This window comes from Triturus cristatus, chromosome 5_1 (assembly GCF_964204655.1).
Source record: "Triturus cristatus chromosome 5_1, aTriCri1.1, whole genome shotgun sequence".
Classification (NCBI taxonomy): Eukaryota; Metazoa; Chordata; class Amphibia; order Caudata; family Salamandridae; genus Triturus; species Triturus cristatus.
In genome coordinates, this window is record NC_140587.1 from 57,905,569 (window position 1) to 57,930,156 (window position 24,588).

At 46.2% G+C, this 24,588-nt stretch overlaps 1 protein-coding gene across 1 annotated transcript in view; it reads left to right on the top strand.

The window, feature by feature from the left end:
* Nucleotides 1–24,588, top strand: part of LOC146830169 (fish-egg lectin-like) — a 114,453-nt gene that overhangs the window by 43,388 nt on the left and 46,477 nt on the right. Inside the window, exon 3 of the mRNA XM_085604020.1 lies at nucleotides 2,428–2,767. Within this exon, the coding sequence (XP_085460146.1) occupies nucleotides 2,428–2,767 (340 nt within the window). The remainder of the gene's footprint in view (nucleotides 1–2,427; nucleotides 2,768–24,588) is intronic.

Sequence of the window (24,588 nt, forward strand, 5' to 3'; positions counted from 1 at the left end):
ATGACACTGTCTGATCTCTTCTTGGTGTAAAGCTTTGATCAGTTAGATTTCACAAATAAATATTCAACTTCGTACAAATTCAGGGGCACCTTTTTGGAGTTACCTTGCTGTGCTGCCCTGCATCAAAGTGAAAGGGCAGGAATACCCATATATATGGCATACGGTGCATTCCAGTCCATTCTGTCTATGCTGGTGCCGTTTCAGCAGCCTAGTGCCAACCACTAATGGTGCAAGGGTGCCCCCATTGCATTCAGGATTGTTTTTGTGGAGGAAGAGGCACAGTGAGGCTTTTTCTCTTTCTGTGTGTGCTGCACACACAGAAAGAGGAAAAACAAGCAGAAATAAAAAATATTCTCCTCGATACACCGCACCTGGGGAGGCATAAGAGTGGGATGCATTCCCAGGTTTACAAAAGCATTGACAAACATGGACATTACATGGAACGCCTCTCCAGAGCAGCGTAAGGCAACGCAGCGGTTTCCTCTACACTGCATTACTTCATATCTCTGAGACCATTCAAAGCCAAGCGAAGGGGCTTCGCGTGGCCTCATAAATATGATTTGGAAGTTTCCGTCACCATGGCGTCACAAAATGTGACCCAAGGATGGTGCAAGGGGATTGTAAATATGCCCCTTTGTGTTTATTTCATTGATGGAAAGCAACAATATCAGATAACACTCAAACTTCAAGGTGCCTACAAATAACACAAGTCGATGTTTAAATCATACGTAATATCTTTTCATTTTCATCGAAAAGCACAAACTCAGATAAAGAAAAAACATAGACAACACTATGCTGCAAGCAGTCAGCTCAATAACGTTGCAAGTTAGGTGGTACGCATGAAGTGCTGTAAAGTGTTATAAAATATGCACACACTTGTGGCATCCTGTTAGTGATATCGACCACAACACAAGCCTTTGAAAAGTGTTGAACTGCTGTTTCCCAGTGAAAAGTAACTGAAAATTACAATGTTTCTCTTCACAAAATATGGAAATAGTCATGTTCATTTGTTTCTCTGGCATTCTGGTTGACATGTTTCAATCCATTCTTGAAAGTAGGGGAGTATGCCACAGGATAAAGGAAAAGCTATCACTTCTGTAAGGTATAAATGGTGCCCTCACAGATATCTCAGGAAAACACAAAATGAAAGATACCATTAAAATATACTTGCACCTATAATAATCACTGGGATAATTATATATTCATTCATTTGTTGATATTCTTCAAAACCAGTCCAAATCACCCAAATGAATTGAATAGAAATATGTCTTGCCATAGTTTGACTATAAATCAAAACGTATTGCTCTCATTGCAGCATGTCATTACTACTGTTTTTCCTGAGTTGGCATGCCTAATTTTTAAACATTTCAGAATGTTTTACACTGTGATGTACCAACTTTTTCTTCAGTATGATTTACAAAGGTGGTGAGTAAATTCAAGCATGTACAGTGGGAAGCCAGATAGCTTTGATTCTGTGGTTGCTCTCACTTCACATGTTTTATCCACATCAGTCCGTTTTTTAGACATGGCTAATGTTGGTGAATTTGTACCAAACACTCGCTCCCTTCGGAAGGACAGAAAGGCCATGGCCGAGAGATATCAGCATCCAAGAGAGTCTCGCGATACTAGGCCCCTCTTCCTACATGGTCTTTCATCCTCGACAGGGCCCAAAACCACCATGGGCATTTGTGACCCCACATGTCCCACATAGGGCAGCCCAGACATTCTGACCATAACATGCTGCTCTTTCCACAGCAGCCTGGGGGCTGCAAAGCACTGGCAATGAACTGAAGACCCCCAATGACAATAGCAGAATCCTCATAGTAGCTCGGTCTGAACTTCGCCACAAAGAAGAAACATTATTCAGCCACAAGACACTAATGTATTACACATCAAATAGTTGACATTATTTTATAGAGCATTTTTGTATTTGAAATTGATTTTAAATCTGTTAATTCTTCTGCCTCTTCTCCCTTTTACATTGTAAGGATGTTAAGTAATCACACAAATAAAATGTACTCATTCAGTCATTCATTAATTCACTTCACATGGTGTATGTCAAATGACTGACTTGTATTTATGTCAGCTCCACAATATCAAATGCCAACAGATCTTCAAAGTAAGTAAATATAACGTTATAAATAGAAAATCGATGCTTCCCCATCTATGAATGCTTTGTCAATATGCTGGAGGTTTCGATTTGATGTATGTGCAGATCAATATTCTTGACCTCAGAAATTGTGATATTCAATGGGAAATTCCTGCAACATGTGGTTGGTGGAGGGACTTACAGCCCCCCTCCCTGAGACTTGGTTATCATCTCCTCCTACCCACAATGATGAATCCTTCTCTGCTTTGGAAGATGTTTAGTGAAGGTTTGCAACCTTCACTTGTAACTCACTCGTTCTCTTCTCCACTCCTTTTCAGAGAAGGTAAAGCAGCTCGATGCAGGTGGAGAGGGTTATCTAGTTGCTGTCAGTGGCAACAATGACGTGTTTTGCCTGCGTCACAATGACACAGTGGCTGTGAAGAATCACACAGAGCTGCCCTGGACCAAGTTGAAAGGCAAGCTGAAGTACTACAGCTGTGGCCCTCAGGGCTGCTGGGGCGTGAATGCCACAGAGAGCATCTACTTCCGTCCTGGCTCCAAGCGAAGTGCTTGCAGAAGTGGCAAGCAGCAGCTCGTCGACGGAAAACTCTCCATGATTGAAGTCGGCAGCGAAGGCTCTGTGTACGGGGTGAGCAGCCTGGGTGACCTGTATCGCAGGTAAAGTCAGTGTTCAAGTAGGCCTCTTTGGTTAAACCAGTAGGACTGTACAGAGATAGTTCCTGGACAAATAAGCTCTACCTGCCTGAATGGAGCGGCAGTCACGCCTGACTCTTGACTCTTGGTTCTGTGAAGCAGAAGACATGACATAGCAGCCCTATTCAAGCAGCCTCTCTGGGAGGGGGTGCTGGGCATTTGCAGAACTTGGTGCAGAGCTTGGCCCAGACGAGAGGCCAGGCCCAGAGTGTTGTGCTCCCTGCACTATGTTAGCTAGACGCAGGAGGTACATTGAAGTATTTTATCATGACTCCCCTCTGAGGGGGCGGTTATGTGCACCTCTGACTACTAGAGAGATACAGAGAGGTAGATTGAATTATTTTACCCTGACTCCCCTCTACTAGGGAGGGTCTGTGCCTCCTTTTACCACTGGAGATCTACACAGGAGGTATATTGAAGTATTGCATCCTGACATTCCTCTGCTAGGGTGGCTCAGTGCTTCCCTGTAGTACTAGAGCTATACACAAAAGATACATTGAAGTGTTTCACCCTGACACTAGTCGGAGAGGGTGGCTCTGTGCTCCCCTGTGTACTGTACACATAAAAAAAACGATATCATATTTTTTTCCCAGACACTACTCTTACAAAAATGTTGTAGTGAAAACCCTTCAATGATTAAACACATTTTCTAGCATCTATTTTGTCAATTGTTAGCAAGTGACAGAACAAAACAAACCTTTTTGTGGGAAATCACATCCAGTAACTGATTAGGGCTGATTTATGAAGAAACACACCCAAAACATCTTTCCTACACATGATACACAAACTCTGCAGGCAATAAAATGTCATAAAAAGAAATTCAACACATAACAAGCTGTTAACTCACCATACTTTCATTTAATGTTCTCCTTTGCCTGAGCATCTTCTCTCATCCTTGCAGAAGCCAGATGAAGACCCCTTACATGACTAGTCCAGCTCTTCACCATAATGCATACTTTTACCTGACTAGTTCATCCTTTCACCATCATGCATATTTTCACGTCACTGGTCCAGCCATTCATCACGATGCATACCTACAAATGACTAGTCCATCCTTTCACCAAGGTGCATACTTTCACGTCTCTGGCCCATCCTTGCACCAAGGTGCATACCTTCATGTCACTGGTCCATCTTTTCACCAAAATGCAACCCTTCACATGACTAGTCCATCTGTTCACCATGATGAATACTTTTTCATCGCTGGCCCTTCTTTTTACCATGGTGCATACCTTCATGCCACTGGTCCATCCTTTTACCAAGATGCATACCTTCCAATTTCTTGTCCATCCTTTCGCCATGGTGCATATCTTCACATCACTTTACCATGATGCATGCCTTCCTCACTGGGCCATATTCTCACCATGATGCATATCTTCTCCTGACTAGTCCATCCTTTCACCATGATGCATACCTTTGGGTTACTGGTCCATCCTATCACCATGATGCATGCCTTCCTCACTGGGCCATATTCTTACCATGATGCATACCTTTGGGTTACTGGTCCATCCTATCACCATGATGCATGCCTTTGTCACTGGTCCATCTTTTTCCCATGATGCAAACCTTCACATCGCTGGTCCATCCTATGACCATGATGGATACCTTCCTCACTGATTCATCCTTTCACTATCATGCATACCTTCACATCACTGGTGCAGTTGGAACTCCACTCAGTCTTTCACTTGCCTGGCTCGGTAGATTACAATGACCTCTTGTCAATACTCTTGAATTTCTTTTGAGACCATTGACGTTCATGGGTACTAAACATTTGCATTTATTAGTAATACAAGTCACATTGCAAGCCAAGTTGCATCACAGGGATACTAGCATATAGTGGGGACGATAAACTCATATCATGTGTTGATTACAAAATGTGAAACTTATTCTACTCGACATCAGCCCTACACTACAACTGATAAGTAAATACTCTTAGATCATTTTCTTCAGCAAAATGTTTTCTTCCATTTCCAAACACGTTTAAAGTGAATTATTTTAAACACTTGAGTGACTCACTATTAAAATGTGATACATTTTAAATGATCAAACTGCATACTTACTGGTTTCATCACATTCAATATAACTCAAAGAAGTGTACTCATTTTTAGTCTAATAAGCCCCAAACCTCTCTTAAAATATAAACTAACTTTACGATCAATAATATAAAATTTATTTGAAATATAATTTTACCCTCACCTTTCAAAGTCTATTTCCAAGCATCTCCAATTTCTTTTTAATGTAACTACTAGTCTGGGCAATAGATTTAAAGTGTTTTCAAAGATCCAATCAATACATCTTCATTATAAGTTTAGGAATCTAGCGTATTAGTTGAGGGGTGTAGGTACCCATGGCAGATAATAAGCACAGTAATTTTTGGGGTCACTCACTAAAGACTCTAAATTACCATGTGCTCAGCCTGTAGTAGCCATGGCACACAGCAGGGAAGCCTAATCCTAGAGGCAAAGTTTAAAGTATTTATGCAGTATCAAAACAGAAATAAAATCAAAACACAACGCAAGAAACATCCCACATCAATTTAGAAAAATAGAGACTATTTTAATAAATAAAATGGCACAACAACAACAAAGATTCAATTAGGAAAACTATAGTCATCAATTTTTTTCACTTTAAGGATACAAATAGCACCAAAAAGCACTAAACACCAACTGTGGTCATCTAGTTGCACTTGGCTGGCCCATAGGTGCTGTTAGAATTAGGGTCTCTAGCTGGCAGATGTTTGTGCCCAGTCCAATTGTCGAGTGTCCCCTATAGGGCCCACTGTGGCTTTCTATTATGTTAGCCCAACAGTGCTCGCTGCACATATTGCAGGCTACATTTGCTTTGGACATATTGCAAAATAACATTTTAGAAATAGTCTGCATTATAACATTGTGCCCTGTTATTCTCTGTAGTCAGACACTAACACCTAGACACAATAGAAGAGACCCAGCTACTGTTTACGAGTAGGGCATTTCTTATCATATAAGCCGAGACCTGCAATTTTGAAAATAGAGAGGATTTCGAGCAGAGAAGAAGTCCCGGAACCAGACAACCAGCTTTGAACAGTCTGAGATGCAGACCAGCTAACAGCAAATGCCAGGATTTTATTATATTATTGAGAGGCTAGGCAATACCCATGATAGGTCTTTTCATTGTGTGCAGTAATTACATTACTAAGATTTGTAATTGCAATGCAGTTGCTTCATAATAGAGTACGATAGTTTCAATGAAAATTGTAAACTGTTTTCCTGTCTCTCTTCTGTTTATTGTGGACATGCATGAGTAAGCAAACAAAAGGTTATGACCTCCTACCGCGGTTCCCTAAGGGGATTAGAGTGTTGTGTTGGGTGCTAACCCAGCTGCTATTCTGGGAAGGTTAGGAGTGCAGGTGAGGCCCTATGAGCTAGTCTGGATTGGGGTACATACCTACTGATGTGGTATGTTGACTCAGTTCCTACATACTGACATACTGTGATCTCAGGCATATGTCTGTTCCCAAACAGAATCCCTGCAACGAAGTAGGTACCACCACTATTGTGAGGGTAAGTCAGATACGCACTCTAAACTAACTTGTTCTCACCCCCTGGTAGCTTGACACAGAGCAGTCAGGCTTAAATTAACAGGCAATGTTTAAAGTATTTGTGTAACACTTAAATTACAGTAACTCAATGCAAACACCACAAGGTTTAGAAACCTAGAAAATATATTTATCTGAGTAAAACAAGACCGGGAGAGAGGATGTAGCCTAACGGTTAGGGTGGTCGATCTGAAATCTGGGGAACCGGGTTCGAGTCTCAGCACTGACGCTTAACATCCTGTGATTCTGGGCAAATCGCTTAATCTCCCCTTGCCTAACGAAAATGAATGTGTCCTTGTGTAAGCAACCGGTGCTCATGTAAAGCACTCCGATACCTTAGGGTCAAGTTCACGCTATATAAATCTCCGGGGAGAAAAAAAAAAGGCCAAAACAACAAACATCTAGTGAGTAGAAGTCAAGATATGAATTTTTTAAGATTTAGGGCCATATGTAGGTGGGCTAATACCGGTCGGTAACGGCCGAAAATCGGTAAATTTTCCGTTACCGACCGGTATTTAGCCCTTTGAGATGTAGGAGGCTGGATTGAAGGATTCGGGATTTTACCGATTCGGTATTTTAAGAAATCGGTAAAATACCGAATCGGTAAATTACCGAATCCTTAAATCCAATGTAGGGAGCACTCAAGTGAGTGCATTTTTGGTTTAAGGATTCGTTATTTACCACCAACTACAAGTTGATGGTAAATACCGAATACCTTTTCAAAAGCAATTTTATGCTTTTTTAAAAGTGCCATGTGGCAGACATACTATGTGCGCCACATGTGCACACATGCACGATTCAGGGCTGCAACAGGGTGTCAATGTGACACCCTGCCACCCTTGAATATGCTCCCCCTATTACCGATTCCGTATTTACCGAATCGGTAATAGTGAATGGCTTCCCATTCATTCCTATGGGCCTCCAGGCCCATAGGAATGAATGGGAAGGTATACCTTATTACCGATTCGGTAAATACCGAATCGGCAATAATGAATATTACCGAATCGGTAAAATTTACCGTTTTTTTTTTTTTTTTTTTTTACCTACATTCTTCTATTTACCGATTTCTTAAATACCGAATCGGTAAAAATCAGTATTTAGGAATCGGTAAATAGAAATTACCTACATATGGCCCTAAATGAGAAAACAGAGTTTAAAGGTAAGTTGCGGTCAAAAAGTTACTTGAGGTCACAACGGACCAGTGCAAAGTCAAACTTTGGTCCGACAGCTATCGACGGCAGGCTGGCTACAGAACCCAGACAGGTCCTGCTGAAGAAATACCTTTGATGGATCTTTTGTTAATGTCAGAAGTCTACTGAATCGTGTTGAGCTGTACTGAGAGGGCCTCTGCCTAGCCAAAACAGAAATTGCACTCAAGCACATACAATTCAAATCACAAGATAAGCTCCTGTTTGTAGCCAATTATCAATTCCAGTCCACATATATCAAGGTGTTCCAGAAGGTTTTTTACTCCAAAAGAAGATTTCCATACAATGCCATTGACTGTGGCATTGTTGGGCAGCATTGTATGGAAATCTGCTTTTTGGAAATGCCTGTGTTTTTTAACCTGCTAGGCCTTGGAATAATGAATTTGAAATGTCTCCTCTCTACTGTGTTGCGTTGTGGTTGGTTTATTTCATGTGTACTTACTAATTTATTTTACATTTCAGCACATCATCTTACTTGTTTATTTAAAGTACTTTTGTCTGAAATTTAAAATCTTTGCGTAATTAATTACAATACCATAGAAAGGTATAAACATGAACTCATTGGATGTGTAATCCACACTTTCACAATGAAAACATTTTTTGACATTCATAATAGGTCCAACAACCTGTGCACATGGCTGTCACTCAGGAAACCTCAATTCCAGCCAGGGTCAAGCCTCCAGGGAGGGCTCGACTCTTGAAAGTCCGGTAAAAAGAAGCGGCCTGATCCGTCTGGTCTTCCTGGGCAGACGGCTCTAGTGAGTTTCACTCAGCCCGCACCTTCACCTCCCCCCCAGATGTCACAATGTCTTTGCTTACGGATGCCACTACCTCCTGTGTACAAACCAACATCACATTGATCTTGTGCCTCCCAGTCCTGGTTGCTGTTAAGACAACTCCACCACCACCACCTACAGTTCAGCCAGGACCCAGTGGGATGGGGCAGACTGAGTCAAGGTCACAGCTTAGTGGGTTCGGGGTAGTTGGAGGGATTCCATGGGACAGCAAATTGAGGCCACTGAGATCAGTGTCACCCCAGCCACAATCCACTGAGTCTTGGGATCCCACCCATCAGTCCAAGACATAATGAGCCAGGTCTTTACATAGCCCCAGGAAATGATATTCTGCAGAGTTTATTTCTTTTTGTTTAATTAAAGCAAATCTTACAAAGTCAACGACTGATGTTGTAGTTCTTTGTGCATTTTTTCCTTCCATCTTACTCTTTAAAATGTCAACAATCAAATGATTGTGTTTATTTATGAATGAATTGCAAGTAGGTAATGTTTCTTACAATTTTCTACCATGAAAACAAAATACAAATATCAAAAACTCATCAACTACTTTATTAAATTTGAAAAAGATTGGTCTGTCTGTTAATATTGGTGAATACAATGTCATTGTTTGCCATGATATATGCTTGCATAACAACATCAATACCTGGAAATGCAATGCCATTGTACACCTTAATCTATTCATACATAGAAATGTCAATACGAGTAAAAACAATGTTGATGCACGCTTTGACAAATATACGCATAATGTTCAGAATGTTGGAAAATATGATATTAATGACTACTATGTTATATGTACACGCAATAACAAACTCGTTTCATTGCTGTCGCATTCACCAGAGATTGCCTCCTCATCAACCCTGAGTCAGGGATTCGTGGTCAGACTGGCCCCCTGACCTAAATCCAAGCCTTCCAATTGCTAGATAACGGGTGGGGTTACACTTAGCCCGAAGAATAACGTGTGAGCAGGGAAAACTCGGATTGATCCCACAGATAGGCAGTTGCATCACTAACAGGTCTGAGGAGATTGCCCCAAATAAAACACATATGGCCAAAGGCGCACATTCCCAAAATACCACAAAGTCAGATGCCGCATGTAGTTAGGAACACTCCGCCTATCAGGACACAGCATGCACACCACACAGTGATCACAGGCTCCCCATGCTAGACATCTGGACATATACACATCATATACTTCGTGACCATAGAGTCAGAATCATATGTTTGGCATCACCATACTTCCAAATATTCTACATATCTCCCAGTTGGACACAATTAGGATAGACGAAGGTGTATGCCCTTGACTCCTACGGGTAACTTGGTGCCCAGAATGTACTTGTTTCACTTGATCACAACAGGAGGTGAATTGTCATTTTGACATTTTGATATTATAAATAGCATTTAGATGAAAGAGATGCGTAGCGGCAACTTGTAATGTGGTATGACTGAGGGGAGATCAGTATAATTGCTACGTGCTAAAAATAGGGTTTGTAAAGTGAGGAGCCTTTGAGGTCTGATCTATGGGGCTATTAACGGTGGGTTATAATAAAAACTCTGGCCTATGTTCTGAATCAATCATTGAAGGCCTTGACGACATATAGCTTTGTATGAATCATTAAGGAGTTTTTGTTGCATCTTGAACTATTGTATGAACTTGTAATATCAAGCTACACTTACTGACGTGTGTTTTATTGGCCAGGTGGTCCTAACTGTTCCAGTTTTAACCTATATGCTTGTGAAAGTTACAAAAAAAACTCAGTCTTGATAAAGATGGCTATATAAAGTTGCCATCAAAACGCGTCAACGCTTTACAAAAGGAACACAATCTGTGAAGAGACTGGGACCTTTGAGTGCTCATTATTTATACGGTATCGAGTCTCAGCCTTTAAATTAAGTAATCACGGATGTGGGCCATCCAATGACATAGTTTCTGTCTTCTGTATGTACTCTCCCTTTTTATGTGATACATCTTTTTAATATGAAATTGTATGCAATTGATGTTTTTTATGTAGACGATGTTCTGATGGAACAGAAGTGTTGATTATATATACAGTGTTAAACTTATGCTTTTTTAACAATAACCTGGATCAAACTTATGAATAAAGTGATGTATTTTTGTGAAACTATTGCTTTTGACTTACAAAAAAGGCATTTGTGGCATGTAGTTATACTGCTCCCTCCATATATGTGGATAGTTTGAATGAGTGTGAGCTTGGTGTTTAACAGGATACACAGTGAATAGTATTAGCCTTCGAGTTTTTTCCAAAGGAAACCAGTTTTATTGACATGACTGTATAGTACCCTATTCCTTTGGTATAAGGGGTCCCTCTCAGTTTCTTACAACTCTAGCTCCTCCCGAGGTTGAGAGCCACCTGTGTCCCCCTTATCAGATGGTTGTATTTATGGTGTATCACCAAGCCGGATCTACATGCTTTACAAGAAAGTGTAATTATTTGTTGTACCTCACGAACTGTATATATTGGTGGCCAAAACTTGTATGCACTCCTGGCTGCTGCATTTAATTAAACCAACTTATTCCTGCTTTGCCAAATGCCTCGTGTCTTTTAATTTTTTCAATGTAAATTCATATCCAAGCAACATGTCTAATTTTTCCTTAACATAACAAACCCTCCAGAACACAAATACTCAGTGCTACATTTACTTTTCCAGTTCCCACAGCTTGCCACCATGGAAAAAGGGGACATAGTCAAAACTATCAGATTCAGTAGGCAAAATAATATTTAATTAGGTCATCAGCTGAACCCAAATCTTCTGCCTCCCAATAGGAATTGCACAACAATAATAGCAATAGTCACAATTCCTGGTATTACTCAGTTTTGTGCCCAAAGGATCATACAAATACACTGTTGCAGTATTTGAGGGAATGTCACAATCAACTTTAAGTTGTAAGCTACAAGAAGTTCTTTCTACAATGATAAAACACATCTACCACTTCATACACTTAACACAAAAGCACATTTTGCAAATGTTAGGGGAAATTATAATTTTTATAGGTCTGCTACCACATGTGGTTAGAGCAAATCAAGCAGCACATATTGGCTTGGTGCCAATATTCAACAGAAAACAATTCTAATGCAAGCTTAAAAACTTCCATTCAATCACTGTGTAAGTTGACTCTGTACAAGAAATGTACAGCCAAAGTCTGTGTGTTTTCTACAGAATCAACCCATGTTCCCTTTATACTTCGCAAAAGCAGCATATAACATCAAATGTCACAACTTTGAACTGCCCAAATGAAGATGACATGGTCTTAAAAGAGAGAAAAAAGTTACAGTACAAAATGGACACCTTACAAATGAATATAATTGGGGACACATTTTCTAAGAACAATCAAAGTTGATCAATGCAAATAAACCTAGTAGTTAATGTGTCAAATCTTTGAACAACAAACATCTTTTACCTGGATGTCACTTTATTTGCCTTTCTAAAAAAAATGTCTAGTACAGACTTACCAACAAGGCAGGCCTTCTCAGGTCCCAGTTGTGACATTTGCAGGGGTATGCTGTTCGGTAGTACAAAGAAATCATGGGTTGATCCATCAAATCGCGCAAACACGCTTGTGATGTACAAATCTGGTAAGCATACAACTTGCACAATGATTGAAGGGAAGTCCTTTTAATTGTGGTATACTTGTCCTCTGGCATGTGGTGACACTCAGGCAATATCTGTGCCATCAATCAATCTTGTCTTTATTTCGGCATATTTGCCATAAAAGAGGGAAAAAAAAAAAATAGATATAATATAGGTACAATACAAAACATCAATTACAGAGACAGTCCATTCATTTCATAGGATTATAAAATTCTTTGAATAGACCCAAATAATCAGATGACTATTTTCCTTTGGTATAATTCCCATCGCTCCTACCTCTTGTAAAAGGGTGCGTCACTCTATTTAAAACGCATATAAAAAATATCTAAAAAAGGTAAGACATCTAGAATTCATTGTTCCTATGTTATGCAATCAACCATAAATATGTAGAATAAAACGACAACAATTGGAACCATTAGAACCTGGTTAATCAGTCTAAAAATCACTTAAATAATTAGTATTGTTAAAAAAACATCATAGACTGGGCAGGAAGAGAGGTACATCTATACTGAAGGCGACTCAATCGTTAGCAATTTCCTTCTCTTGGTCCACATTGCTAGCAGGAATTTTGCAACAGCGAATACAATTGGTCTATTCACATCAGTTTTGAGTATCCTATATGCCGGCAAACAACCTACAAACCCCAGGTTCCTACACAGTGGGACAAGCCAATATCTCCGGATATTGCGATAAGCCGGGCAGAAAAATAGAACGTGCAAGTCATTCTCTAGATTGCAGGAGCAGCCAGGGCATTTTAGAATGGAGTTGGTTGAACAACCACATGTGAATGCCCTTAGTGGTAATGTACTGTATCTCCATTGCAAGAACAGTTTCCTGGCAAGCACCGGAAATATATCGTCCAGGAAAGGTTCTTGAAAATAAACACACTTGCTAGAGAGAAAAAACATCTATTAGGGAAACCGCCTCTACTTTGTGTATGGTCTGTGTAGGAGAGTAGGGTCTGCAATCCTATGATCACCCCGATTTTTTGCTTTTGCTTCATTGGTTTACGACTTTCCCCGGCTGTGGGCCTGCCGATCAGACCCACAGCCTAGCTGTTCTCTCTCGAAATTAACACACATGTACATTAGGTGCATCCACTAATTGGAACTGGGCCGCCTTGTCAGTCCCTGTCTCAGCATACCACAGGTATCCAGGGCATCGGTGTACCCAGGGCCTACCAGGGGCTGCAGCATGTATTATGCCACCCCTGGAATGGCCGCCCAAATCTGACACAACTGGCTGCACGACAGCTGGGGCCACGTGGTGTAATCACCCGTTGCTGTAGGTGTAGTATTCCTACACCTAACCCTAAAATGGACACATGGATTCCTATCAGTCACTCCTATGGCAGGCCTTATCAATCCTGAAGGCAGAGTGCGGGGAGTCATGTGGGATGGTGCTCTGGCGCGAGCCGAGCCCGTCGACGGCTTGCGGAACCAAGTCCTAATAGCCGTTCCATGGTGACGCGGGCCAACTATTTGCTAACTTTGGCATCGCATCACCTACACATGTCGAGTAAGGTGTCATACGAATTGGAATACGAACCCCTCGCTAGTTCTGGCGACGGGGTTAGCATTCCCCCCTTCTAGAGGGGCACGACATGGAAGTAACCCTGAACCCCGGTTAAAGTTGACTCAAGCCTCAGCATCACAAAATGGATGCTGCCACCAGACACAAGTCTGACCTCCTGCTGCTGGGGGACCTTCCAGCGAAGGGAGTTTGGACAAAGGGTTTCCTGTCGAGGGCGGTGTTAGCACCATCCCAGACAGGGTTTGTGTATTCCAGGTAGGCAGGGCTGAAAGGAAGGTGATTGCAAGTGGCACCCCGGTGCTCACTGTGCATAGCCCGGCTCAGACCAGTTTCGGGGGCACCCCAGCCCCTGAGCTGGCGCGAAGCCGGACAAAGGATAGGGGTGTAACCACCCCCCTCCTGGCTCCACCCATAGGTAGAACCTAGTCACGGGCCAACCCCTTTTTCTTAGAATAAAGGTAGGAGCGAGTCCCCTTCCCAAATTGGATAATCAGATAATCGGATACCTCCGAATCACGAACCACTTTCCACGAAAAGAACTCTTGACTATTTCTGAAGACTCTCCCTTGTGGCTAAGGAGTAGCCACCCTGCACCAGCAGGCACCACCTAAGCGCTTGCGGTTTGCTGTAAGTCTCTCCTACGGATCAAGACTGCCCAGCTCGACGAGACCCGAGTTCCCTGCCATCTCTGACCTTTTACCTGCCTCATCAGCCCAGCTGAGAGTCGTAGGTGTGACGAGACCTGCGGGACCGGCTATCTTCAGAACCTGCACGACGCTTATCTAGCACGCCCACCGAGGGACCCTCGAGTGAGTGCACCTAGGGTTTGAGAAGCCCTAAACCCTGAGCAGCTCCAGCTTCGAAGTCTGTCTCCCCAGCATCCACGAGATCTGCGTGGGGGCCCTTCCGCTCCTTGCTGTTCACCGCGTTGTCCGACCACTTGCCGACCGGCTGTGGCCCTCTTCACGACGCTCCAAGATTATTTTGCATCCCCGGTCTGGTTGCTCCAGACTGGCTCTTGCTCCCCTTCAACAGAGGAGGACCCCGGACCCTCCTGGTCCACTCTCGACGCCATCTCGACTCCCCCGCTTGGGTTGCCACTGCCAAGATCCGCTGCCACTTCCTGGGCCCAGCATCATCGACAGCAGACACCTTCGTGGGACAGCTCGCCCTCCATCCTGGTCGCCGCCGCGCCTCCTGGTCCGAGGAACAGCCGAGTCCGACGTCACCCACTCACCTGGTCGAGGTGACTTCAGCCGGTACCCTCCTGGTACCCACACGATCGCTGGCTAGCGGTTGAGAACTGAGTCCCCTCTGCTTTCAGGTTTTCCTTCATCACCGATCCAGGCTTGGATCGCCCTGAACATCGTCACTGGTCGCCTGCCAGCAACTTCTTCTTTCAGGCTCCTGAGACTACACGAGGACTCCCGACATCTTGACGAACCTCACGCAGCTGCAGCCTCCGGGCTAGGTAACTCGAGCATCTCGGTGCTCCATCGCAGGTTCGCTCTACAAGTGTCCAGTTCCTTTTTCGTCTAGTCCCACTGATCGGATCACTCCGGGATCAGTATCTCCCGACTCTAACCATTCGCATTTCACTGTTAGTGTAGGTGGTTTCTCGTGCCCCTCGGGCATTTGTGTAAATTGTGCAACTGAAGTATTTTCCTAAGAGTTTTGTAGTGTGCTTAGCTCCCTGACTCATAAAGAGCCAGGGTAGTCTTGTTATAAATAAATATCCTTTTATTTTCATAACAACTTGTGTGGTGTCCTTTCACTTGGTGTTCAAGGGGTATATGTGATGGTAAACAGCCGGCTTAACACGCCCTCTAGAGTTTAGCCTAAGACTGCTCGTATCCACGCTACTAGGATAGCTGGTCTAAAAGGTTGACTTACAACCAATCATCAATAAGGGTCGTTTGGAATGATACACAGTGATCACTAGAATAGTGAGCACTACATATCAGGCCAACTTCTCACATTGGTGAGCAGCGGTTGGGATTTGAGCTTGCTGTTGTTTTACCACACACGTATCCTAAGAATATCGCAGTGAAAGATCACATAAGTACCCAGGTACATATAACTTAACTTAGAATACTCCGAGTTCTACTGAACCGGCTGTTGTAGTGTAACAGGGCTTAGCACACCCTGACTACAACTCCTAGCAAGGGATCAGTAGGTAAACCCATAGTGTAGGTAGGTGCAACACTTACACCTCACTAGAAAAGCATGTCGATCCACGGAGAGTCTTCGCAGACTCCCTTAGTGGTCAGTGACCCTCCACAGGTCGTGTCACGATATGCAACTCTTAGCTTCAAGGAGATGCGACAACTGTGTGCCTCCAGGAAGCTAAACCAGGGTTCTAACCCTACCATCGCAATTCTGATAGGTCTCTTAGAGGCGTACAATGCTAGGAGGTCCTCTAACACAGGTCCCCCCAGTGCAGATGGGAACATGCCTCCCTTAGAGGGAACCCTCGGTGACCCCGACCTCGACCTCCACACAGAGGAGGAGGACGAGGACGAGTTATCGGGAGACGAGGCAGACAAAGGTCCAGTGGTAGTCAGCAGGCTTACAAGGACCAACTTAAGCAGGCATGAGAATGGAACTGGGGGAGCCCCGGGCCCACGCTCAAGCAGGCTTAACCTTGGGAACGGACGAGCTAGGTCTCTCTCCAGAGGCTCCGGCAGATCGGTTCATACACATGTCTCTCAGGCATCTTCTCAGAGAGGAATGACGTCCCCTCAGAGAAGGGAGCATGAAGCGAAGATGAGGGAAGTCAATCTGAGGATCGAGCGGGAAGAACTTGCCCTCGCCAAAGAAAGACTTGCCCTGGCCCGAGAGCAGAAATTAAGTGGGTTAGATCCCACTGGTGGCAGCAGTCTCAATAGAGAGAAAGACAGGGGTATAGACACTAGACACCTGAGTAAAATAGTGCCCCCCTTTAAACAAGGGGACGACATCCACAAGTGGATAACTGCCTTGGAGAGGGCCTGCACTGTCCAGTGCGTCCCCCCAAGTCAGTGGGCAGCTATACTGTGGCTTTCCTTTGAAGGTAAAGGAAGGGACAAGCTCCTCACTACTAGAGCTGAGGATGCTAACAACTACCAAGTCCTGAAGAACACACTGATTGATGGGTTCGGCTTAACCACGGAACAGTACCGGGTGCTGTTCCGGGACACCCAGAAAATTCAGTCTCAGGATTGGGCTGACTTTGTCGATTGTGCCACTAAGGCTTTGGAAGGCTGGTTGCTGGGTAGCAAGGTTACTGATTACACAGGATTGTACAATCTTATCATGCGAGAACAGATTTTAAACAACTGTCAGAACCAATTGTTGCATCAGCACCTTGTCGACTCGGATCTGACCTCTCCCCAAGAATTGGGAAAGAAGGCAGACAGATGGGTCAGAACAAGGGTCAAGCCGAACCAGAATCAGAACCAGGGTGGTCAGAAGAAAGCAGACCAAAAGGGTAACAAGAACGAACAAAATGACCAGAAGTCTTCGACAGGTCCCCAACAAACCAAAGAGGGTGGGGGTCAGGCTTCACAGAAGAAGAAGACTCAAGAAGGCCAGTCAAAAAGGTGGTGCCAATACTGTAAAAGTAAGACTCACTGGTTTAGTGAGTGCACCAAGAAAGGAGGGCAAACTCCTACCACGGCAGCCCCTAAGGCACCTGCGCCCCCTAGTACAGTCAGCAGTGGTAGTGCGCCTCCCAAGGCATTAGTTGGGTTAACCTTGGGAACCGAGGGGAGTGACGACTTAGTCAGCACGCTCACTCAGGCCGTCCTTGTCTGTACAGGGGATATGGATATGTCCCCTGATGCCAGTCCCAATACTTTGGGCAAATACAGACAGACACCTTTGATCAATGGAAAAGTGGCTCAGGCCTACAGGGACACTTGTGCCAGTGTCACCATGGTGACGCCTAACTTTGTGGACCCTGGACAGATCATGCTAGGTACCAGTTACCTAGTGACCAATGCCAGCAACGTCACTACCAATCACAGTATGGCAGTTGTTGATTTCTCCTGGGGAGGGGTAAGTGGCCCGAAAAAGGTTGTGGTTAGTTCAGACCTCCCCGTAGAATGTCTGTTGGGCAATGATTTGGAAACGTCACAATGGTCAGAAGTGGAGCAGAGGACTCACACGGAGATGTTAGGCTTGCCAGCACATGTCCTTGCTGTGACCAGGTCACAGGCCAAAAGATGCCCCACTGAACAGGTGCTGGATCCTGGAAGAACGGACCAGACACCTTCCAAGAAAAGGAGCAGTAAGGGTAAGGCTTCGCCTTCCCCCTTGCCCCAGGTCGTGGATCAAGTCTCCGAGGAGGCTGACCTTAAGGAACTGAGGGAAACTGAGCCGCAAGAGCTTGAACCTGGTCAGGTTGAGTTTCTGGGCTCAGGGGGACCCTCCAGGGAAGACCTGGGGAAGGCACAGTTAGACTGCCCCTCACTTGAACCCCTCAGACAGCAGGCCGCTGCTGAGGCTGCAGGGAACACCACAGGTACCCACAAAGTGTACTGGGACGATGGACTCCTGTACTCCGAGGCAAGAGACCCCAAACCTGGTGCGACCAGGAGGTTGGTCATCCCCTTGTCTCTGAGAGGTTTCCTTCTCACCTTGGCCCACGAGATTCCCCTTGCAGGTCACTTAGGCCAGAATAAGACTTGGGACAGACTTGTTCCACACTTTCACTGGCCCCACATGTCCGAAGATACGAAGGAGTTTTGCCGCTCCTGTGTCACTTGCCAAGCCAGTGGTAAGTCAGGTGGCACGACAAAGGCCCCCCTCATACCACTACCAGTGGTGGGGGTACCCTTTGAGCGAGTGGGGATCGACATTGTCGGACCAATGGAACCCCAGACAGCATCAGGGCACAAGTTTATACTGGTGGTGGTGGACCACGCCACCAGGTATCCTGAAGCTATTCCCCTTAGGACCACTACAGCACCTGTGGTGGCCCGGGCCCTACTTGGAGTGTTCTCCAGAGTGGGCTTCCCTAAGGAGGTCGTCTCAGACAGAGGTGCAAACTTCATGTCGGGATATCTGACTGCTATGTGGAAGGAATGTGGTGTCAATTACAAATTCACCACACCCTATCACCCACAATGCAATGGGCTTGTCGAGAGATTCAACAGGACCCTAAAAGGGATGATTCACGGACTACCTGAAAAGCTTCGGCGGAGATGGGATGTCCTGATACCCTGCCTCTTGTTCGCCTACAGAGAGGTCCCGCAGAAGGGGGTTGGCTACAGCCCTTTTGAGCTTCTGTTCGGACATCCTGTAAGGGGACCCCTTTGTTTGGTAAAGGAAGGATGGGAGAGACCTCTCAGAAAGCCGGCATCAAACATTGTGGACTATGTGCTCGGTCTCCGCTCGCGGATGGCGGAGTACATGGAAAAGGCGTCTAAAAACCTTGAGGTGAGCCAAGAATTACAGAAAGCTTGGCACGACCAAAAGGCTGTCCTGACTGTGTACCAGCCTGGACAGAAGGTGTGGGTGCTGGAGCCAGTGGCCCCAGCAGCACTCAAAGACAAATGGTCTGGGCCCCACACGATCATTGAGCAAAAGGGAGAGGTCACCTACCTGGTAGACCTGGGAACTCCCCGGAGCCCCCACAGGGTGCTCCATGTAAACAGGCTCAAGGCATATGTCGACAGGGAGGGCATGGGCTTGCTCATGGCCACAGATGAGGGACAGGAGGAGGAGAGTGACCCTCTCCCGGACCTGCTCTCTCAGAACCCTGACGATGGATCAGTAGATGGTGTTGTCTTTTGTGGCAGCCTCTCTGGACATCAACAAAAGGATTGTAAACAGGTTCTTCAATCCTTTCGACATATGTTCTCTCTGACACCCAGTCAGACCAATTGGTGTACCCATGAGGTCGACACTGGGGACAGTCTACCCGTAAAGAGTAAAATCTATCGGCAACCTGATCACGTCAGAGACTGCCTCAAGACAGAGGTGCAGAAAATGTTGGAGCTGGGAGTCATTGAACCCTCGGACAGCCCCTGGGCTAGTCCCGTAGTGCTCGTGCCGAAACCTCACACCCAGGGCGGTAAGAAAGAGATGAGGTTTTGCGTGGACTACAGAGGTCTCAATGCAGTCACTAAGACTGACGCCCACCCGATACCAAGAGCAGACGAACTTATCGACCGGTTGGCCTCGGCCAACTACTTAAGTACGTTTGACCTGACAGCTGGGTATTGGCAAATCAGGTTAGCTGAGGAGGCCAAGCCCAAAACAGCATTTTCTACCCCGGGTGGGCATTATCAGTTCGTGGTAATGCCCTTTGGTTTGAAAAATGCACCTGCCACCTTCCAAAGGCTGGTGAATCGAGATCTCACTGGGTTGGACGACTTCTGTGCGGCGTATCTGGACGATATCGCTGTCTTTAGCTCCACCTGGGAGGATCACCTGGTCCACCTGAGGAAAGTGTTAGAGGCCCTGCAGAAGGCAGGCCTCACTATCAAGGCCACCAAGTGCCAGATAGGGCAGACACAGGTTGTATACCTAGGCCACCTTGTAGGAGGGGGTCAGGTTCAACCGTTGGAGAGCAAAATACAGGCCATACAGGACTGGGCTCCTCCAACCACCCAGACTCAGGTTCGAGCTTTCTTGGGCCTGACTGGTTATTACCGGAAATTTGTCAGAAATTATGGATCCATTGTGACCCCGCTAAACGACCTGACAAGTAAAAAGATGCCAAAAAAAGTTCAGTGGACAGCAAGCTGTCAGAAGGCATTCGATGACCTAAAGCAGGCCATGTGCACAGCACCTATCCTAAAGAGTCCAGACTACTCCAAACCATTCATTGTCCAAACAGACGCTTCGGAGCTGGGTGTGGGAGCTGTTCTATCGCAACTGAATTTTGATGGTCATGACCAGCCCATAGCTTTTATTAGCAGGAGGCTGACCCCCAGCGAGAAGAATTGGTCAGCTATTGAGAGGGAGGCCTTTGCTGTGGTTTGGGCCCTGAAGAAGTTGAGGCCATACTTGTTTGGCACTCACTTCAAGATTCAGACCGACCATAAGCCCCTCTTGTGGCTAAATCAAATGAAGGGTGAAAACCCCAAACTACTTAGGTGGTCCATTTCCCTACAGGGGATGGACTTCACAGTGGAGCATAGACCTGGCACTGATCATGGCAATGCAGATGGGCTCTCCAGGTATTTCCACTTAGAGCAAGAAGACTCACCTGGTCAAGGTTAGCTTATTGTCCCAAAGTTTGGGGGGGGGTCATGTAGGAGAGTAGGGTCTGCAATCCTATGATCACCCCGATTTTTTGCTTTTGCTTCATTGGTTTACGACTTTCCCCGGCTGTGGGCCTGCCGATCAGACCCACAGCCTAGCTGTTCTCTCTCGAAATTAACACACATGTACATTAGGTGCATCCACTAATTGGAACTGGGCCGCCTTGTCAGTCCCTGTCTCAGCATACCACAGGTATCCAGGGCATCGGTGTACCCAGGGCCTACCAGGGGCTGCAGCATGTATTATGCCACCCCTGGAATGGCCGCCCAAATCTGACACAACTGGCTGCACGACAGCTGGGGCCACGTGGTGTAATCACCCGTTGCTGTAGGTGTAGTATTCCTACACCTAACCCTAAAATGGACACATGGATTCCTATCAGTCACTCCTATGGCAGGCCTTATCAATCCTGAAGGCAGAGTGCGGGGAGTCATGTGGGATGGTGCTCTGGCGCGAGCCGAGCCCGTCGACGGCTTGCGGAACCAAGTCCTAATAGCCGTTCCATGGTGACGCGGGCCAACTATTTGCTAACTTTGGCATCGCATCACCTACACATGTCGAGTAAGGTGTCATACAAATTGGAATACGAACCCCTCGCTAGTTCTGGCGACGGGGTTAGCATTCCCCCCTTCTAGAGGGGCACGACATGGAAGTAACCCTGAACCCCGGTTAAAGTTGACTCAAGCCTCAGCATCACAAAATGGATGCTGCCACCAGACACAAGTCTGACCTCCTGCTGCTGGGGGACCTTCCAGCGAAGGGAGTTTGGACAAAGGGTTTCCTGTCGAGGGCGGTGTTAGCACCATCCCAGACAGGGTTTGTGTATTCCAGGTAGGCAGGGCTGAAAGGAAGGTGATTGCAAGTGGCACCCCGGTGCTCACTGTGCATAGCCCGGCTCAGACCAGTTTCGGGGGCACACCAGCCCCTGAGCTGGCGCGAAGCCGGACAAAGGATAGGGGTGTAACCACCCCCCTCCTGGCTCCACCCATAGGTAGAACCTAGTCACGGGCCAACCCCTTTTTCTTAGAATAAAGGTAGGAGCGAGTCCCCTTCCCAAATTGGATAATCAGATAATCGGATACCTCCGAATCACGAACCACTTTCCACGAAAGGAACTCTTGACTATTTCTGAAGACTCTCCCTTGTGGCTAAGGAGTAGCCACCCTGCACCAGCAGGCACCACCTAAGCGCTTGCGGTTTGCTGTAAGTCTCTCCTACGGATCAAGACTGCCCAGCTCGACGAGACCCGAGTTCCCTGCCATCTCTGACCTTTTACCTGCCTCATCAGCCCAGCTGAGAGTCGTAGGTGTGACGAGACCTGCGGGACCGGCTATCTTCAGAACCTGCACGACGCTTATCTAGCACGCCCACCGAGGGACCCTCGAGTGAGTGCACCTAGGGTTTGAGAAGCCCTAAACCCTGAGCAGCTCCAGCTTCGAAGTCTGTCTCCCCAGCATCCACGAGATCTGCGTGGGGGCCCTTCCGCTCCTTGCTGTTCACCGCGTTGTCCGACCACTTGCCGACCGGCTGTGGCCCTCTTCACGACGCTCCAAGATTATTTTGCATCCCCGGTCTGGTTGCTCCAGACTGGCTCTTGCTCCCCTTCAACAGAGGAGGACCCCGGACCCTCCTGGTCCACTCTCGACGCCATCTCGACTCCCCCGCTTGGGTTGCCAGTGCCAAGATCCGCTGCCCCTTCCTGGGCCCAGCATCATCGACAGCAGACACCTTCGTGGGACAGCTCGCCCTCCATCCTGGTCGCCGCCGCGCCTCCTGGTCCGAGGAACAGCCGAGTCCGACGTCACCCACTCACCTGGTCGAGGTGACTTCAGCCGGTACCCTCCTGGTACCCACACGATCGCTGGCTAGCGGTTGAGAACTGAGTCCCCTCTGCTTTCAGGTTTTCCTTCATCACCGATCCAGGCTTGGATCGCCCTGAACATCGTCACTGGTCGCCTGCCAGCAACTTCTTCTTTCAGGCTCCTGAGACTACACGAGGACTCCCGACATCTTGACGAACCTCACGCAGCTGCAGCCTCCGGGCTAGGTAACTCGAGCATCTCGGTGCTCCATCGCAGGTTCGCTCTACAAGTGTCCAGTTCCTTTTTCGTCTAGTCCCACTGATCGGATCACTCCGGGATCAGTATCTCCCGACTCTAACCATTCGCATTTCACTGTTAGTGTAGGTGGTTTCTCGTGCCCCTCGGGCATTTGTGTAAATTGTGCAACTGAAGTATTTTCCTAAGAGTTTTGTAGTGTGCTTAGCTCCCTGACTCATAAAGAGCCAGGGTAGTCTTGTTATAAATAAATATCCTTTTATTTTCATAACAACTTGTGTGGTGTCCTTTCACTTGGTGTTCAAGGGGTATATGTGATGGTAAACAGCCGGCTTAACACGCCCTCTAGAGTTTAGCCTAAGACTGCTCGTATCCACGCTACTAGGATAGCTGGTCTAAAAGGTTGACTTACAACCAATCATCAATAAGGGTCGTTTGGAATGATACACAGTGATCACTAGAATAGTGAGCACTACATATCAGGCCAACTTCTCACAGTCTGCTCAAGCTTGCTCTCATAGAACATTGTGGAAAGTTGGTTTTTAGAAATTGCAATGCAGTGCGTGGCAGGATCATCCCAAATGCCCGGCAATCCTATCCGCCTGCTTTCGGACTTAACGTACATGAGCCAGGGTATCTTCTTGATCATTTGAGAGTCTAGAATCTCGATCAACTCCTGCCTATAATTGATTAGTTCTCGGGTTACCCAAAGCCTTCTCCAGAATCTAATGGGTTTAATACCCAGTTCCTGGGCAATTGGTCGCAAGCCTAGGTCTAATCTCAGTGGGAGTAATGGTGTGCTAGGGGGAAGGGCCAGCATTTGTCTTAAAAACTTGTTTTCAGCTAGTGTGATTTTCGCATGGTAAGCGTGGCCCCATAATTCTCCCCCATACATTACTGCTCCCCTGGCTTGGGATTTATAGATTTCAAGGGGTGGTCCAATCGACCTAATGGTCGACTTGTTCACGAGTTTCAAGATTCCCCCGGTCATCTGCACCAATCTTAGCTGAGACTTGATTTGCTGGGGATACCACGCCAAGTCCTCACCCAGGGTTACCCCTAGATAGTCAAAGGTGTGGACTCTGTCAAGTGTGGTGGAGCCTATGCAGGGATTTGGGCGAGTGGTCTTCGGAGGGTTGAAGATCATGAACTTGGTTTTCAGTGCATTGATCTCCAACCCTCGACTAATACAAAAGGACTCGAAGCCGGAGAGAACACGCTGGATGCCCATAGGTGATTTTGAGAGGAGAAGAGTGTCGTCAGCAAACATAATTGCCGGCACTCTCCTCCCCCCAAGCCTAGGGGCATCCGTGTCCTTGACCTTATTCAGATATTCAATCATCCCGTTGATATAGAGGCAAAACAGGGTCGGAGCCAAAACACAGCCCTGTCTTACCCCCCCTACCAACGGGGAATTGCTTCGTTAGAGCCCCATGCTTCCCATACCTAACCTGAGCATAGTTCGAGTCATGGAGCCTGGTCAGGATGTGCAACAGGTGATGTGGCAGGCCCAATTCATCCAATACACTCCATAACTTGTGTCGTGGAACCAGGTCGAAGGCCGCACGGAGGTCCACGAACACTGTATAGAGACGTCCACCCTCTATGGTGACTGTCTTCCAGTATATAAGGCATAAGCGGAAGATCTGGTCAACAGTTGATGTATTTTTCCTGAACCCCGCTTGGAAGGGGCTCAGCACTGAGTGCTCCTCCAACCAGTCCTGAAGATGATCTAATATCAGCCTGGCAAATATTT